The sequence below is a fragment of the Quercus lobata genome, chromosome 4, assembly GCF_001633185.2.
Source record: "Quercus lobata isolate SW786 chromosome 4, ValleyOak3.0 Primary Assembly, whole genome shotgun sequence".
Lineage (NCBI taxonomy): Eukaryota > Viridiplantae > Streptophyta > Magnoliopsida > Fagales > Fagaceae > Quercus > Quercus lobata.
Genome location: NC_044907.1, coordinates 95651624 through 95670155, shown reverse-complemented (window position 1 = coordinate 95670155; position 18532 = coordinate 95651624). Strand labels below are relative to the sequence as shown.

Below are 18532 nucleotides of genomic sequence, written 5' to 3'. Positions count from 1 at the left end.
TGAGTGATTATTGGTAAATGAAAAAGTGATGTTAATGGTGAGCCTAGATGAAAACTAATAAAAAGTTGGATACATCAACGGTTTGTATAAATGTTGTAAATAGTTTGTCCCTATAGCATTGCTCTAGATAAAAAGAAATAAGAAGAAGATAGAAAATAATCATTTTGAAGTATTGAGCTAACATTTAATGTCTACTTTCTCTTCTTCTTACTTTGAAAAAATATGTTCTTCTCTATTCTATATTTCTAGGTAAGAAAAGTGCTATGTTGAGAGCTTCATATCCTACAAGCAGTGTAGCCTTGTAAGAATAATTAGTAAGGTGGCTGGGTTGTTATATTCCATGGACGGCATGCGCAATATTAGTTTACTACACGAAAATTCCGTAAACGGCATGTATCGTTTCAAAATAGTAACATGGTCCACGTCTCAACTTCCCCATCTAAAAAACTCATAAATTGATGGTAAAATATATATCATATTATGATATCCACTTTAAAGTATCATCAAGGTAACATCTCTCCTATGTTCTCAATTTTTATGGTAAATTGTAATTTATGTGAATTATTATTATTTAAATGATTTTTTGAATGTTGTGAAATTCAATTTATTTATTTATTATTGTTCTTAGTAACAATATATATATATATATATATATATTCTTTAAAAGAATCTCCAAATTAGATATGCAATGTTAAAGGCAAAGCCAAGATTTTGACTTCAGGTGAGAAAATCTATAATTTACAAACATAAGTTTCCATACACTTGTGAACATACTTAATTTTATAGACATCATTGATGAAAATACTGCTCACATGATTATTAATTCAGGGGTAATTTGATGTTAGATGTCCAATAAAAAGATAGTATATTCATTATATTATATCAATTTACTAGGGTTTTTTAATCTAAATAAGTTGTGTTGTAATTTTTTCTTGTACAAAACTTCACTTTTAATTCTCATATAATGATTTAGAAATGAGATAAATTTAAAAAACAACTTATATCAATCAGTTTAAGATTTAGCCACATTGACTAGAATTAGGTCAGGGCCTACATTGACTAGAACTTTACGGGGAACATGTTGGCCATATGGTCATGTACAATCAATTTCATAGAGAAATTTCATACCAGTTTCTTTTCTTTGCTCTTTATTTTTTTTTCTCCTTGTGGACTTTCATCCTAGCTTTGGTTTCCCTTGAAACAGCGTTGTCATAATTGAATAAATGAAACTTTCTTATCTTTTTCCAAGGTCCAAAACTTGATATGAACCAAATTTAACAGATGAATTTATTAACTATAATTTTTTTTTAGGTGATAGATACTATAGGTTCATAAAAGACACCAATTTGTTTAGATGTAATCAAGATTCAAATTTAAGTGCCTTATTTGAATAGTTTTTTATTAGTTGAGGTAATAGAATTCATAAATTTATTAACTACTTTTTCTTTTGATAATTTGACAGTTAGAATTGAAGGGATTTAAACAAATGGAGTTAATTACGTACTAGATTGTTTCGGTTTTGTTTTTAGAGAATAATATATTTCAATATCAATTAATATTTGTGTATTGTTTTGAGATTACCGTTGTTTATATACTTTAATATTTCGTTATATGTTTTTTAAGCCATTTTTTATATGTATTTATGCGTATAATTTATTTTTAATATCTTTAAAAACATATTATTTAAAATTCATATATTTTATAAGTTCAAATATCAGTCTAAATACATTTACCTAATGTATTTGCTTAAATAAAATATTTGATAACCTTTATTTTTCTTTTCTTTTTTAACATTTTAACAATTTTTATTGTATTGACCGAAAAACTTAAAAAAAAAAAAAAAGTTTCAAGTATTACTGGTACAGACTAGTACAACATGATATTATATCCAGTTCATTTCTTGACTTAAAATCCTACATTTTCTTTGAAAACACTAAAATGTGTCGATTAGCTGAATTAAGATGCAGTTTGGATAGGGCGTTTGCCCGTCTACGTTTCCTCTTTTGTGTTTTTTTTTTTTTATTCTCCCCAGCTGCAATTGTTGACCCGGTTTGCTGTGAACAGTACACTATTCACGGGTCCCACAAACTCTACTTTTTATCAACTTTTTCATTAAAAATGGGTCCCACAGCACTATTCGCATATTTAAAAATTATTTTACTACAGTATTTTCAGTTTTCAATTTTCAGTTTCAGCAAAATAAGTTCTTTTCAAACAGATCCTAAGTTTCAATACTTTTTTCCTAAAAACACAAAAAAGTTACAAGGCTTTAGGCGGGTATCTATTTTATTTTATTTTAACTATTTGGAAAGCTGGGTAAAAAACTCCACCCCCCCCCCCCCCCCCGCCCCCCCGGGGCGGAAATTGTCATGAAACAATAGGGGGAAATGTTTTTGAAGTTGTATGTAAAGAATATCAATTACACAGAGCAGTGGATTGATTTATATGATCCAGATGATTGCATTGATCCAAGACAGCTTCGAATCCCCGATTTAACTTCATCTCCTTTTGATTTTTGGGGCATGCGTAACTACACCTTCTTCAATTGTTCAACTTACAAGGATTCACCTACGGATCATGTTACGCGTATCCCTTGCTTAAGCAGTACCCATCATTACCAAATCGCAGCTTTATGGTCTGATGCAGATGCTATTTATGTGCCGCAATCTTGCCGGAAGATGTATGACTTAGAGCCAGTTCCTTTTTCTTTGAAATACGACGACCACGACGGAAAGTATATTTCATTGCTGTGGAACAATCCAATGTGCCGAACCTGCTATGCATTTGGCCAGAAATGTACAAGGATAGGAAATACCTTAGAAACTCGATGCTTACTCAATATTTCCAAACATAAAACAGGTATTTACTACTTAATTTCTTAAATTTATTTCAATGTAGGTCCATTAGAACTATCCCTCAATCTATGTAAAAGCGAAATTTGTATAAGTTTGAGGGGGATAGTTAGTTAAGCCAGATTCCACCAACCATGGTTTGCAATTTTATTAGAAATTCTAGAATTATCAAGGGTGAAACTAGAAATAGGTCATGGCCTACATTTATTTTAACAATAATTAGGCCATCGTCTAATTATTAAAGAAGGCCCCCAAAAATTTTAGTTAGCAAAAAAATTTATTGAAAAAAATAATTAAAAAAATATCATAGATGGATTGTTTATTATTATTCCCACCCAATAAGGCCCTTAAAATTGTGGATCAAAAGAAATATAACCAATTTGGAACTTTAATTTAGAGCCATAAGTCAGACTACTATTAATGATCATTTCTTATAATTTAAGACTTGAAAGTTAAAATTTTGTAAACAAGACTCCTAGTCAGTAGATTGTCAACTTCAATCATCTATTATTCAATTTTAGCTTTCCTTCCCCATGAGCGCCTTATCCAAGGTATATTAAGACTCATAAAAAATCATATTTTTACCGCAGATCCATAATATTGGATTTTCTAATTAAATTTGGTTTCACTAGTTTTATTTTGATGGTGTTGGGAAATTATTTTATTAATGAAATTTACGATTTTGATAAACTAGATTCTATTGTTCTACACTTTAATATTTATTTTATACTCATCCTATTATATATTTTATCTTGTAGATGGTATATATTATATATACATATATATTATTCAATTATAAATGCTTACCAAATATATCAATTTGAATATAAAAAAATTAAGGGAACAAATGAGAGAATAATAGAAAATTTAACTGACTTCCAAATAGGATTTCTTGACAAGCTATTATTAGAAGATTTTTTTTTTTTTTTTTTTTTTGAGAAATAGAAAAGTAAAAAATTAATATAAAATTTATGTAAAATCTCACAAATTAATTGGAAATGAATCAAAATGACTTATAAGTTATAATATAATGACATGGTATAATTGGAAGATGTCAAGAGTCTTGTAATTTAATAGTATAACCTAATCTTCTCTATGAAGAGAACTAACATTCAAATCTCGCCTCTCACACTTATTATAAAAATTATCCGTAAAAGAACAAAGAGGTGACAATAATAATTGTAAGGACACGATTCCTTTGCGGCCCAATAATGATGTTGGGCTCGCATATGAAAGATCCCTCACAATATGATTTGTAGAGAGTGAGCTTGAAAAGCTAGCCGCTGGTCACGGGGCGATGTTCCGGGCTCGATTTTAGAGGGATTCCAATAAAAGAAAAAGGGTTGGGTTTGACCATTTAAGCCGTGAAGCGTGGCGTCCACTGTGATTGGGCTCCTCGGACTTGGTCCGAGGAGCATTAAGGTCTTCCCCGATTACCCAACGGCGAGTCCTTTTATGGTCTACACATGTTATTAGGGTGTTTCCCCTTAGGGAGTCTTTCTTTTTTGGAGATCGTCCTCCCCCCAGATTCACTTGCTTCTTCTTTTATACTCGCCTGCATTCGCTGTCCTTCGTCCACGTGTAGGGTCAATCTTTACAAAACTGACATTTGTCCCATCAGTCCAATCCCGGAATTGTTGGGGATGGTTGATAAAGCTGGAGAGTACGGCTCTGTCAGGGGCAGCGCATTGAATGGCAATGAGAGCAGCTGTCCCGGATATTCTTAGATTCTCTTTTAAGTCTGGCCCTATACCAGTTTTACCCTTCTTCTTCTGGTGGGGTTTTGGATCTGCCGAGGACTGAGTTGTCCTCGGCTACATCACAAAACCGTTAGGTGCTCTGTATTGTAGAGCTTGGGCCGTAGTTTGCCTCGGCTCGGGCCTTCGGACTCTCTAAGGGCGAATGGGCCTGACCCATAAATTATTGGGCCCCACAATAATAATGATAATAATAATAATACTAATAATGTTCTAATACTTAATATAACAATTTTTTATTATATAAAAAGTACTAAATTCTTTTCGAAATACACATATCTCTTATAGAATTTTACTGGCAAAATTTATTATTGTTGTTTTTAAAAAAATTCAAAGTTAATACTATTCTATTTAAAATCGATTATATTAGAAAACAATTAAATGGATTAGTCATACTCAATGGCAGAACCAAGGAGGAGAGGGGGGGAATTATGCCTCAGGGCATGGGTTTAAGTTCTCCCACTAGTAGCGTATTACAACTCCTTAGGATGTTCCTCAAGCTTGTCAGCAATTGTAGTGTGAGGTCTTAGTTTGAGAATAGTTAGGGTACTACTACAGTAACACCCAAATAAAAAAGCCGTATTGATCACCCTCGTCTAACAAATATTTTAAAAAAGAAAAAAAGAAAAGAAAAAAAAAAGATGTCTGACCCTTGACACAAATTCAAAAAGCCTCTCCACTAATCTATAAGAGAAACAAGCGAGTGCTCATAAAAATAAATTAGAAACAAGTATGTCTAGAGAAACACATATCCATACTACTTTTTGACTTTTCGGTTCCAATTAAAACTATGCATAATTTCGAAATTTTCTTTACTGCCACACACACACAAGATCTTAGTGCATTCACATTCGTAACATAAACAGCTCATTTATCAATACACCATTCACCACATCTTCTATTTTATTAGTAACATAAACACAGATGGAGAATTCCTTAAAATTGTGCATAATTCTCTTTTGCTTTGTCCTGTTAGCAAATGCTTCTGAGTTTGGAGTAGAGCCAGATGATGGGTGCAAGGAAACAAGGTGCGGAGATGATGGCCCAACCATCCAGTTCCCGTTTTGGCTAAAGGACCAACGGCCAAAACATTGTGGATACCCCGGCTTTGAACTATATTGCACCGAGGACAACCATACCATGCTCGAGCTGCCACATTCAGGGAAGTTTTATGTAAAGGATATCAATTACACAGGGCAGGGGATTACTTTATATGATCTAGATGGTTGCATTAATTTAACAATGGTTCGAATCCCCGATTTAACTTCATCTCCTTTTGAGTTTGACATGCATAACTACACCTTCTTCAATTGTTCAACTCACAAGGATTCACTTAGGGATGATGTTATAGGTATGCGTATCCCTTGCTTAAGCAGTAACCATCATTACCAAATCACAGCTTTAATGTTTGATGATGAAAAAGCTATTTATGTGTCGCAATCTTGCCGGAAGATGTATAACTTAGAGCCAGTTCCTTTTTATTGGGATTATGATGACGTGAAGTATATTTCATTGCTGTGGCACAATCCAATGTGCGGAATCTGCTATGCACTTGACCAGAAATGTACAAGGATGGGAAATACCTTAGAAACTACATGCTTAGACAATATTTCCAAAAATAAAACAGGTATTTACTACTTAATTTCTTCAATTTATTTCAATGTAGACCCATTAGAACTATCCCTCAATCTATATATGTAAAAGCGGAATTTGTTTGATTTTGAGGGGGATAGTTAGTTAAGCCAGATTCCACCAACCATGACTTGTAATTTTATGGGAAATTATTTGAAATCCTAGGGTTTAGTTTGACTATCTAAATTTTACTTATTTATTGTTAATGTAATTTTTGATTTTATTGTTTTACTATCAGTTAAAATTTTTTTTTTCCCATCTTGAATGTTAGAACTTTATTCATATAATGGAAGTATATACAGTTGTAAGTTGTAACACAAGGCGTGCCAGCAAATCACATCCTGCATGAGTTGCCAGACGTAGTAATTGAAAACCAATACTAATACTAAACCAAATCTTCAAACTCTCGGCTTTCATCTTCGCCTCCATTTCTTCGTGTTTGCTCTGTTCCTCGCCTCCATTTCATGTAACTTTCTTGCCAATATGGTTCTATGTTTTGCCCCTTCTTCTTTGGCAAGCTTTGATTTTGGCGCCTTTAATGCTCATGCGGTAGTGGTGACGGAGAAAGAGAGAGAGAGGCTTGTTGGGGGAGAGGAAGAAAGAGGGACTTCTTAGGAGAGAAAAATTGTATTTGACCTGGCTTTTTTTTAACCTTTAGATTGTGTATTTGCCATGTGTCATTCATCGGTTTTAAAATAGGGAATTGGAGGGGAGCCTTAAAAAATTATCGTAAATGCCATCTTAATTTCTTCTAAATTTTGTTGCCAAACGAGTTATATAACACAAAATACGAGGAGCTAATTTTTCTTTAAAAATTTAATGCATGAATTTACACTACAGTGAGAACCAAGGGGTCCAACACGATAAAACTTAAAGAGTATATTTTGTAATTATTTATTGGTGTTTGTGGTCTCAATAGAATTCTATTCTTCATATATAAAGGAAGCTTACATGAGTTAGTGGTGTTTCTGAACTCAGCTCTTCAACTTTGTTTAATTATTTTCATTTTTTTTTTTATTGTATATTATAAGTACCTCTCATGCTGTCCCTTTTAACCTATGAATTTGTTTCTTTAGGTGTACAGGAAATTCAAGAACGCCGTCAAGGTTAGTCCTCTCTCTTTTCTTTTTCATATATATATTTTTTGCTCTTTTGATGGGTTTCGTAACTTTTGTTTGAATGTTTGTTTGAAAAATTCAAGAATGTTGTCCAAGTTAATCCTCTGTCTCTTCTTTTCTATATTTTTAATCTCTTCACTCTCATTCACCTTTTGCAATGTTGTTAAGGAATCTATTGCTTTTGTTTCGAAACACAACAATTTAAGTTATAGAATTATAAATTTAGGGCAGAATTCTGATAATAAACATTATAGTATAAGGTTGTATTTCATTTTTTTAAAATAATTTGATAATTGGGAGAGGAGGAATTTGAACCTTGATGTTTCTTTTTGGAACATCTAGAAATGCCAATTGAGCTGAAGGATCTTGGCAATGAGCACTTCAATTTTAAAGCCAACAAAGAAGAAAACAATTGAGAAAGAATGATGAGAGGGAGAATGAGAGATCAATGCTGCAAAGGAAAGGCTTCGAGTCATTGTGGCTTGTCTTGCTTAGTCTAAATTCTAGTTTTGCACTCGTAGGAACCTAACTCACTTAACTCTTGGGCTTATAGTGGTTTCCAAAGCTATGAACTGAATTTGGAAGTATGGTTATCTGATAATTCTTTTTCATTTACATCTGTGCAGGTTCACCGACAAAGCTAATAGGTAAAGTTGTTTATTCATATTTTGTTTCTTTTCTATTCTTTTGGCTGCCAATGTACATTTATAAAGGATTCATAGTTGAAATGGTTTACATGCAGGATCACTCCTGGGTTCCTTAACCTTTCTTCATGTACTAGTCCTCTACCATGTCTTCCGCTCAAATAGACTAGAAAAAGAGAGTCAAATAAAGATAGAGAAATTTTTGCAGGATTACAGGGCTCTAAAACCCACAAGATACACTTATGCCGATATACAGAGCATAACAAACCAATTCAAGGACAAATTGGGACAAGGAGGTTATGGCACTGTCTTTAAAGGAAAACTTTCCAATGATGTCTTTGTAGCTGTTAAGATCCTCAACAATTCCAAAGGAAATGGTGAAGAGTTCATTAATGAAGTGGGATCAATGGGGAGAATCCACCATGTTAATGTGGCTCGCTTGGTAGGCTATTGTGCTGATGGATTTCGGAGAGCTCTCATTTATGAATATTTACCAAACAAATCTCTAGATAAGTACATATTCTCTGTTAATGGTAAGAGTCATATACTTGGTTGGGAGAAGCTTCAAGATATTGCTTTGGGCATAGCCAAAGGAATTGGTTACCTCCATCAAGGGTGTGACCAACAAATTCTACATTTTGATATAAAACCTCAAAATATTTTGCTAGACCAAAACTTTAACCCCAAGATCTCTGATTTTGGTCTTGCCAAGTTGTTTTCCAAGGAAAAAAGTGTGGTTTCTATGACTGCTGCAAGGGGAACAATGGGCTATATTGCACCTGAGGTTTTATCTAGGAATTTTGGGACCGTGTCACATAAATCAGATGTATTTAGTTTTGGAATGTTACTATTAGAAATTGTTGCGGGGAGAAAGAATATTGATACTACAGTGGAGAACACAAGTCAAGTATACCTTCCAGAATGGATTCATAATCAATTGGATCAAGGAGAAGACCTAGGAATTCAACTTGAAGAAGAGAGACATGCCAAGATAGCAAAGAAACTTGCTATTGTGGGACTTTGGTGTATCCAGTGGTATCCTGTTAATCGCCCTTCTATGAAAGTCGTGGTTCAAATGTTAGAAGGAGAGGGTGATGATCTGAAAATTCCACCAAATCCTTTCGAGTCCACACATTCAATGAATCAGAGTTTAATTGTGGCTGGTAGACGCTCTCATATAACACTAAGTGTTATTTCTGAATCAGAATGAAAACAATATGCAGCCACACTCTAGAAAGCATGCGCAGTATCTGAATTTTTCTACCTAATACAGAATGAAAGCACAATATATAATTAATAAGTAAATGGTTTTTGTTAGACTGTTAGATTACATTCTCCTCAGGCCAAAGCTCAAGTGGGCCCATTGTAATTTATATTGTTTTTATTTATGAGAATATATATTGTTCTTGTTTTACTACTTACCATAGACTAATATATTTAAGTTTAATATGTACATTTTTAAAGTGTGATTTAATAATATATGGACAAGGCTTCCTTCAAACTCCTCCGATATCTTTTAATTGAATACGAATTTTAAAAATCTAATCATTGGATTGTATGTTCTTAATGTTCTTAATAAGCTCTTCAAATTTCATTCAAATCTAATGTTATTTAGTATTTGATCAATAACTTTTTTCTTATGCATAATTTTTTACCACAAAAACCTGAAAGTTAAACATGTCTTTGATGACATAGCTTTTAATCTTTAATCTTTGTAAAATTTTGTAAGAATGAAGGATATCGTGCAGTTCAATGATTAGATTTTCAAAATCACATCCAATCAAAAAATATTGGACATCTCCAAAATAATTTAGAGAGAAACATTTTCCATAATATATTCCTAGTTTAAACTCAGTATTAGTCAATTATATCCTTTTTAAATGGATTTATATCATGGTTCATATTAAATTTTACAAATCTAAGTATACTTACTAGCACATTATTTAAAATTTCAAATGACGTTGTAGTTTATAGGCAGTTAGATCTAAAAATTATATCTTAATGAAGAAATAGATGAAATAAAAGGGACTTAAAATGGAGAGGATCCTATTCCAATTGGAAGTTTGTAGGAAAATGAGAGTGGAGGGTAAGAGGGCAAGGAGAGGGACACGGGTAATGATGAACCCTTCCCCTTATTTGGATGTATTAAAAATTAAGTAGGGGGAGCGGAATAGATAACACTCTCTTTAAACATTAAAGGGGAAGGAGATGAAATTGTAAGAGATCATATAAATTAACAATCATAGTCCTCTTTTGTTCAATATAAAGAAGTAAATATAAATTAATATTGTAAACACCTCATTTCACATCCATCATTTAACCTTGGAAGAAGGCAAAATGGTCATTTTTTGTACCCCAAAAAATCATGGTTGCATTTAGTCACTAATTCATTCATCACATATCATGAAAATGATCTTAAGGCTTCAACGATCACAACGATACGTTCGGTTTCCAAATCAGATGGTTGGATCGAAAGATATCGCAAGCTTAGGCCTTATTTGGATGGTGGAAACACTATTACTCATCACTTATCACTTAAATACCATCACTCATCACAGAAATTCTAGCATTTTGCCCCTATTTTGTAAAAAAATTGGTAATATGCCCCTATTTTGAAACTATTTAGGTCTATGCCTCTATTTTGAAACTCGATTTACTCAAAATCGAGTTCAGCGTCGCTATAGGTTCTTAAAATGTCGCTATAGGCAAAAAAAAAAAAAAAAAACTTGCATGGAATTCGATTTAGAGAAAATCGAGTTTCAAAACATCACTATTTGTCATTAAAAAGTTGCTATAGGGCTCCTTAAAACGCCACTATAGGGTTGAACTCGATTTAGAGAAAATCGAGTCTCAAAGCAGGGGAATAGACCTAAATAGTTTGGAAACAGGGGTATATTGCCAAATTTTTTAAAAAATAGGGGCAAAATACTAGAATCTCCCACTCATCACTCAATAACTCATCACTTATCACTTAAAAATCCCTAAGTTACACTCTTGGCATGTTTGGCACTACAACTCGGTTAGAGTTTTCATTCTAAAAACTCAAAATACTCACCTTTATGTGGGACCCATTGACTGAGCATTGTGTTCGCTCATAGTTAGGCTATCGGCGTGATGGAAGAACCCCAGACCCATTTCACTTCTTTTATTCCCTACATCCATCTAATTTTTTTTCACCCCATTTTTTTGTGTGCCATGGATGATCCAAATATAAATGGCATTAAACACTCATATGTTCGTATTTTTTAAAATCTATTTTTTCAATTTGTAAAACATTTCCCCAAATTGCCATATATTTTATATAGTTCAAACCAGTCGATTCCCACCTTTCTTGTGCAAAAAATTGACAAACAATGGTTTGAGTTTAACATACCAAACATATTTGCACCTCCATCAAGGGTGTGACCAACAAATTCTACATTTTGATATCAAACCTCATAATATTTTGCTAGACCAAAACTTTAACCCCAAGATCTCTGATTTTGGTCTTGCCAAGTTGTGTTCCAAGGAAAAAAGTGTGGTTTCTATGACTGCTGCAAGGGGAACAATGGGCTATATTGCACCTGAGGTTTTATCTAGGAATTTTGGGACTGTATCACATAAATTAGATGTATTTAGTTTTGGAATGTTACTATTAGAAATTGTTGCAAGGAGAAAGAATATTGATACTACAGTGGAGAACACAAGTCAAGTATACCTTCCAGAATGGATTCACAATCAATTGGATTGAGGAGAAGACCTAGGAATTCAACTTGAAGAAGAGAGACAGGCCAAGATAACAAAGAATCTTACTATTGTGGGACTTTGGTGTATCCAGTGGTATCCTGTCAATCGCCCTTCTATGAAAGTCGTGGTTCAAATGTTAGAAGGAGAGGGTGATGATTTGAAAATTCCACCAAATCCTTTCGAGTCCACACATTCAATGAATCAGAGTTTAATTGTGCCTAGTAGACACTCTCATATAACACCAAGTGTTATTTCTGAATCAGAATGAAAACAACATGCAACCACGCTCTAGAAAGCATGCACCGTATCTGAATTTTTCTACCTAATACAGAATGAAAGCACAATATATAATTAATAAGTAAATGGTTTTTGTTAGATTGTTAGATTACATTCTCCTCAGGCCAAAGCTCAAGTGGGCCCACTGTAATTTATATTGTTTTAATTTATGAGAATATATATTGTTCTAGTTGTACTACTTACCGTAGACTAATATATTTAAGTTTAATTTGTACATTTTTAAAGTTTGATTTAATAATATATGGACAAGGCTTCCTTCAAACTCCTCGGATATCTTTTAACTGAATATGAATTTTGAAAATCTAATCATTGGATTGTATGTTCTTAATGTTCTTAATACGCTTTTCAAATTTCATTCAAATTGGATGTTATTTAGTATTTGATCAATAACTTTTTTCTTATGCATAATTTTTATCACAAAAACCTAAAAGTTAAACATGTTTTTGATGACATAGCTATTGATCTTTGATCTTTTTAAAATTTTGTAAGCATAACAATATCGTGCAATTCAATGATTAGATTTTCAAAATCACATCCAATCAAAAAATATTGGACATCTCCAAACTAATTTAGAGAGAAATATTTTCCATAATATATTCCTAGTTTAAACGCGGTATTAGTCAATTATATCCTTTTTAAATGGATTTATATCATGGTTCATATTAAATTTTACAAATCTAAGTATACTTTGTTAGGTTGAATTTAATCAACCATTTTGTTGGCTTTATTCCGTGCCAAATTTGCTTGTATTTCAGCAATTAGTAACCCTGTATTTAGGTGGGTTTGTTGTAAGGGTAGTGAGTGAGATAGAGTGTTGAATGCTCAAGAGTGTGCAAGAAAATAGAGTTTCGCGACTGGATCTTGCGGGTGACTTGCGGTTGCAAGCCGCCAGAAGCAGCACACGTGCCAAGCATGCCAGAAGTTGAAGCGTCATGCTAGCTGGAGCACTATAGGACAAAATAGGACAACTGGCCGTTCTATTATCTCGCGGCTGGATCTCGCAACTCAGTCAAGTCGCGAGGCCAAGCCGCGAGCCAGCCCTGTTTTGAAAAACCTGACGTTTCACATTTCTTTCTCACCCTAGTATAAATACCCCTTATACCCACGAAAGAAAGAGAGCTTCCAGAGAGAATTTTGAGAGAAAAACCCTAGAGTAAAACAAGATTGATTCATCCACAATCTTTACATAAAAGACTCTTCAAATTCCTCAACTCTCTTCCTCTCCATTGTTAAATCCTTGAGAGGCATTTTACCAAAACCTTTTTCTCATCATATCCATTACTGTGAGAGGGTTGTTTGGTGTTCTGGGAAGTAGTTAGGAAGGAACCAATTTACATTAGTTGATGCTATGGTTAAGTAGCGGAATCCGAGAAACTAGAAAAGAAATAGGTTCGGCGCAACCTCGTTGGAGCAAGAAGCTTGGAGGGCTTAGCTACAGTAGGTAGATTAGGCTTGGAGGGTCTATTACTGTTCATGTATCCCAACTACATTTTCTAGTGGATTGTTTACCACTTGGAGGGCGGCGGAGACGTTTTACGCCGAGGGCTTCGGTTTCCTCTTCGATAACACATCGTGTGTTGTCCTTGTGTTTGCATCTCTCTTCCCTTTATCTTTGCCTTTTATTTTCTGCTGTGGATGTGATTTTAATTGGCATAAATTGTTTACCAATTCTGTATTAAGTTTTTGTTCATGTTCCGCACATTAATTGTTTGATATAAAGCTTGAATTGGAAATTTGTAAATTGGGGGTCTAAACGTTCAAGGGTATTTTTACACTATTTTGAACTTTCAATTGGTATCAAAGCAGGTACACTTTTAGTGGTTTCATTACCATAGTGTGATCCTTGACTCCCTATTGAGATGGATCGGTCTCAATCCCTAAATGCACATCCATATTTTGATGGTAGTAATTATACTTTTTGGAAGGTTCACATGAGAGCATTTCTGTGTTCCATTGATGAATCTATTTGGGATGCTGTTGAGATAGGTTGGACCAGACCTGAGGAAGCCAAATCCACATGGGATAAGGCAGCACTCGCTGCATCTAATGTTAACAGTAAAACACTCAATGCTATTTTCTGTGGTGTGTCTCCAGATGAATTTCACAGGATCTCTCATATTATCATTACCAAAGAAGCATGGGAGATATTGGAGACCATCTACGAAGGAACAAAGAAAGTGAAAGATACCAAGCTGTAGATGCTAACCACTCGGTTTGAGGAGTTAAAAATGAGTGAGGATGAGTTCTTTGACTCTTTCTATAGCAAGCTGAATGAGGTGATTGTAAGCAAGTTCAATTTGGGAGAGAAAACGGAGGATTCTAAAATTGTAAGGAAGATCCTTCGATCATTTCCGGAAAGTTTTCGTGCCAAAGTGACAGCGATTGAAGAGAGCAAGGACCTTGATGACATCAAAGTCCAAGAGCTGGTTGGTTCTCTTCAAACTTATGAAATGTCGCTGCCCAATCAACAGAAGAGTAAATCTCTTGCTCTTAAGACCATTAATGAGAAGGTGGAAGTCCATGACTCATCGAAAGAAGATGTGGTTGGCAAAGATGTTGCATACCTTGTAAAAAATTTCCGAAAATTCTTGAAATTCAAGAATAATGACAAATTTGGTGATAAAGGAAAATTCCAAAGTTCAGGAAGGGAGAAAAAAGAATTCAAAAAGAAAGATGGAAAAGAATCCCAATCTACACAAGGTGTCATTTGTTTTGAATGCAACGGGCATGGACACTTTTAGAAAGAATGTCCGAATTATTTGAAATCGAAAGGTAAAGTGTATGCCACGACATTGAGTGACTCGGACTCATCTGACTCAGATTCTGAGGAAAGCTGTGACGAAGAAGGGAATTACTCTGCTTTTATGACTATTGCTTATGTTGATTCTTCAGACGAGTTGAATCTGCTTGTACAAAAACTTGGAGTACATAGTGATGAAGAATCATTTGGAGCTATTGAGGAATCAGATGCAGAAGAAGATGGAAACACAACCAATTTTCAAGACAATTATAACTCACTCCTAGAGAGGTCGGGTGAGTACACAAGGGTGGCAAAGGCAGCTGTGAGAAAGATGAAGAAGGCAGAGGAGGACTATAAAAGTCTTCTAATTCAATATAAGGAGGCCAAGTGTGAGATAGAAATACTGAATGGTGAGCTGTTAGAAGCCTACACAAAAGTGAGATTGCTTGAGCAAGAGGTTGTGCAAGCAAATGCCAAGATAGAGAGGGTTTCCACCAAGAAGATAAATGATGTTATTTCATCTCAAAAGCATTTTTCAGACAAATCCGGGTTCGGATATATCGGAGGGAGTAGCTCGTTTGGCATTGTCACAAAAGAAGTGAAGTTTATAAAGGCCAAAGAGCTAGTTGAAGTTGGCCCTACTGCTGAGAAGCCCAAGATAGAGGAGAAGAGGAATGTGGAGAACGAACGGTTGTTGAATCCATGTAATCAATCTGTGGGCAGGTTTGAATCCCGAGCCAAGTCTCGTCCACGACCACAAAGAGGTCCTAGATCAAATTATGTGTGTCATCACTGCGGATTTCAAGGGCATACTCGACCAAATTGCCAAAAGCTGAGAGTAGTGAATAGAGTAACTCCTCAAAGGTCACGAGGACCTAGAAATGATAGGAAAAATTGGGCTGGTGAACCATCAAGAGATCAAAACGATGATCTCGGAATGATGGACGTGATGAAGATGATTGGTGCATTCACCAACTGCTTGGAAAGCTTCACACGAAGGTTTGAAAGCCCTAACTCCCGTATCCAATCCTATAAGGAAATCACCCAAAATGCAAGTGACGTGTGGGTGAAAAAGGGTACTCATGCATAAGCATTACAACATGTCCATGCATCAATACTTCCTATGCTTTGTGACGGTGCTTGTTTGTTTGCTTATTGATTATGTTGGTGGTTGTTTGTTTGTTTGTTTGTGCATACTTTTGTTCTTTTTTGTTTTTGATCAATCTTTTACTTCTTTTGTGTCAAAAATACAAAAACCACATAAAAATAGAAAATCAAAAAGTTTGATTGACATTGTTGAGTTTTGTCTCAAAACTTGTTTTGCCTTGTACCTTTGTGCTAATGGCTTTGTGCATTTACGAGAATAACTTGTTCCTTTGCACTCTTATCACTGTGGAAGAAATCTTGAAATCTATGTAACTGTTGTAAATAGGTCTTCAAACTTGTCATGAATGATTAGTGAATGGTTATGTTGATCTTGAGACATGCATAGACTTGTGCTTATATATCTTCTCACTCTTTATTTTTGTTTTTGCTAAAAAGAGCTCACCAAATGTAAATCTCCAAATGAAAAGAGATATTGAGCTGCAAAAGCCTGTCGCACATACTAGTATTTGACTAGGAAAAAGGGAAAGCGACCAAAAATTTATGTGAATGATTATTCAAAAAGCCAAATGCTATCTCATCAAGGTGAAATATCAAATATCACTCTCACAATGAGAGGTGATTGACCAAAAAGATCAAATGTTATGATTGAAAGTGGAGTCAAATGTAAAGTTCCAAGTTATGTTATCAAGTCTTGTGGGAGGTCATATAGGCATACTTCTATAATTGAGATGGGTCACATGATCTAGTGCTAATTGTGTATGCCTTGGTTGAATTGATCATTGAAACTTCACATTAGACTAAGGACTATTTCATTGTTGATATCCACACACAACACACAAGTGTATGTTCAATGAATGCCATATTCATTTGTGTGATTATACTTGATAAAATGTGTTTTCACATGCTCAATCTTTGTTAATTCAAACACAAAAAGATTTTTGAGTGTTTAAGTTGTTTTTGGAAAAGTGTTTTGTTTTTACAAAAACTGAAAATCTTCAAAAACAGTGTGTTCTGTTTTGGCGACTCAGTCGCGGGTTACCCAAGTCGCGAATTTCAACCGCGAGCTTGCGTGTTAATTTTGGTAACTTGTTCGTGAGTGAAAGGTCCAGTCGCGAGGGTTACACAGAGATTTTCGCGGCTCATCTCGCGACTCCCTTGTGGGTAGACCTTCCAGTCACGAAAATCACTTAGAAATTTTTTCACAATTTTGTCTTTGAGTGTTTTGGCGGCTAGACCTGGCGTCTTGTTGGCGACTCACTTCAGTTGCGAAAAACACGTGTTTTGCACAGTGAGGGCAGTTTTTAGAATCTTTTCCAGTTTTCCCTCGAACTTTTTGTGATTGTTCACTTTCTCTCTCAACTGTTCTTACCCAAACACTCTGTGTCTCCATTTTCGAACTCCATTGTTGCTTCATTTCTTCTTAAAATCATCAAGAAAAGGTATGAGTCTTCTCTTCCTCACTTCATATGTCATGTTTTGAGTATTATTTTCTTGCTTTTTGAGTTGTTATTTTTGTCATATTGTGTTCGAACATTTTACTCTTGGTGTGCTGGGTATGGTGGATTGTTTTTTATGCTGATTTCATCTGGTGTCTTTTTGTTGGTCACAATGTACTTATCTTTGTTCTGTGCTTTGGCGTTTGTTGGTTTTCATACTCTTTTGGGAAATGGGTTTGGTGTTTTTCTGGTTTTTACTCCGTTTGTGTGTATGAAAGTTTTCTTGTGTCTGTGGTTTTGGATTGCCTATCTTGTATCACTGTGTTTTTATGTTGTCATAACATGTGTGTGCTTCTGTCTTGAGTGTATTACTTTAATACATTCAATTTTCAGTTTGTTATGTCCCACTGCCATCTCTTTTGGTTGTATGTGGTTTTCATTGTGCATTTCAGACTCATGATAGATTGTCTTATTAACAGTTATCTATTAGTTTGTCTTACTCTATGCTCTATTGCACTTTCACCATTTTGTTGCACCTGCCTCATTCTACATTGACATGACTTATGTTTGAAATTGTGTGTGATTTCTATGGTCTACATTCATATCTGAGTCTAATCAAGTTGATATCTGTCCTTTGTGGTGCTGTTTTTGGTTCTTTGTTGTGTGCCTATTCTCTTGCAGATGTCTCGTCGATCTTCTAAGGGCAAAGACATTGTTACTGATGATCCATCAACCCCAGTGGCTAAAAGGACTCGACTCTCATCTCAGTCATCTCAAGACTCCAATTTGGAGAGGTTCAGAACCCCGCTTACCTCACACATCTACTCAAACATTTTTGACAGGGCATCTCCTATAGTGGAACGGTGGTTGAGTTTGACACCTTAGGGACCACTTTTATCCCTCAAATCTTTGAGCCAAGAGATTGGGCAAACTTATTTGGGAATTTTGTCGATCCAGTGGATGAACTGGTTAAGGAATGCTACTCTAATTCAAGTGATCTTGGAGTTGCGTTAGTTTGCTAGGTAAGAGGAAAGGAATTTATCATCACCCCAGACTCCATAGCCGAAATTCTTCGCATCACTAGACCTATGGATGTGGACCTAACTCCATATGATGATTGAACGCCAGAGACTCAAGACATTCTACAAGTTCTAGGACCTGATCATGAAGTATCCAGTACAGGCACATCCATAAGCATCGCAAAGATTGCACTAGAGTTGATC

The 18532-nt window shown here is 34.8% G+C and overlaps 2 protein-coding genes across 2 annotated transcripts; both read left to right on the top strand.

Moving 5' to 3' along the window:
• The first annotated feature begins 2387 nt into the window (after nt 1–2387).
• On the top strand, nt 2388–9417 carry LOC115986236 (rust resistance kinase Lr10-like). Its single transcript, XM_031109087.1, has 5 exons — nt 2388–2859; nt 5586–6236; nt 7318–7347; nt 7986–8006; nt 8102–9417. Exons 1-5 carry the CDS (start codon nt 2388–2390, stop codon nt 9211–9213), a joined length of 2286 nt encoding a protein of 761 aa, XP_030964947.1. The 3' UTR covers nt 9214–9417.
• A 2133-nt stretch (nt 9418–11550) lies between these two features.
• On the top strand, nt 11551–18194 carry LOC115986235 (LEAF RUST 10 DISEASE-RESISTANCE LOCUS RECEPTOR-LIKE PROTEIN KINASE-like 2.4). Its single transcript, XM_031109086.1, has 2 exons — nt 11551–11694; nt 17991–18194. The coding sequence occupies exons 1-2, from the start codon at nt 11551–11553 to the stop codon at nt 18192–18194; spliced, it is 348 nt and encodes a 115-aa protein (XP_030964946.1).
• The last annotated feature ends 338 nt before the right edge of the window (nt 18195–18532 follow it).

Bases quoted from the DNA above. Each gene is read 5' to 3' on its own strand.
- LOC115986235 (XM_031109086.1), top strand. From the start codon at position 11,551: ATGGGCTATATTGCACCTGAGGTTTTATCTAGGAATTTTGGGACTGTA. The intron at 11,695-17,990 runs GTATACCTTCCA...ATTCTCTTGCAG, and splicing joins CAGTGGAGAACACAAGTCAA to ATGTCTCGTCGATCTTCTAA.
- LOC115986236 (XM_031109087.1), top strand. From the start codon at position 2,388: ATGTTTTTGAAGTTGTATGTAAAGAATATCAATTACACAGAGCAGTGG. The intron at 2,860-5,585 runs GTATTTACTACT...TTGTCCTGTTAG, and splicing joins TATTTCCAAACATAAAACAG to CAAATGCTTCTGAGTTTGGA. The intron at 8,007-8,101 runs GTAAAGTTGTTT...GTTTACATGCAG, and splicing joins TTCACCGACAAAGCTAATAG to GATCACTCCTGGGTTCCTTA.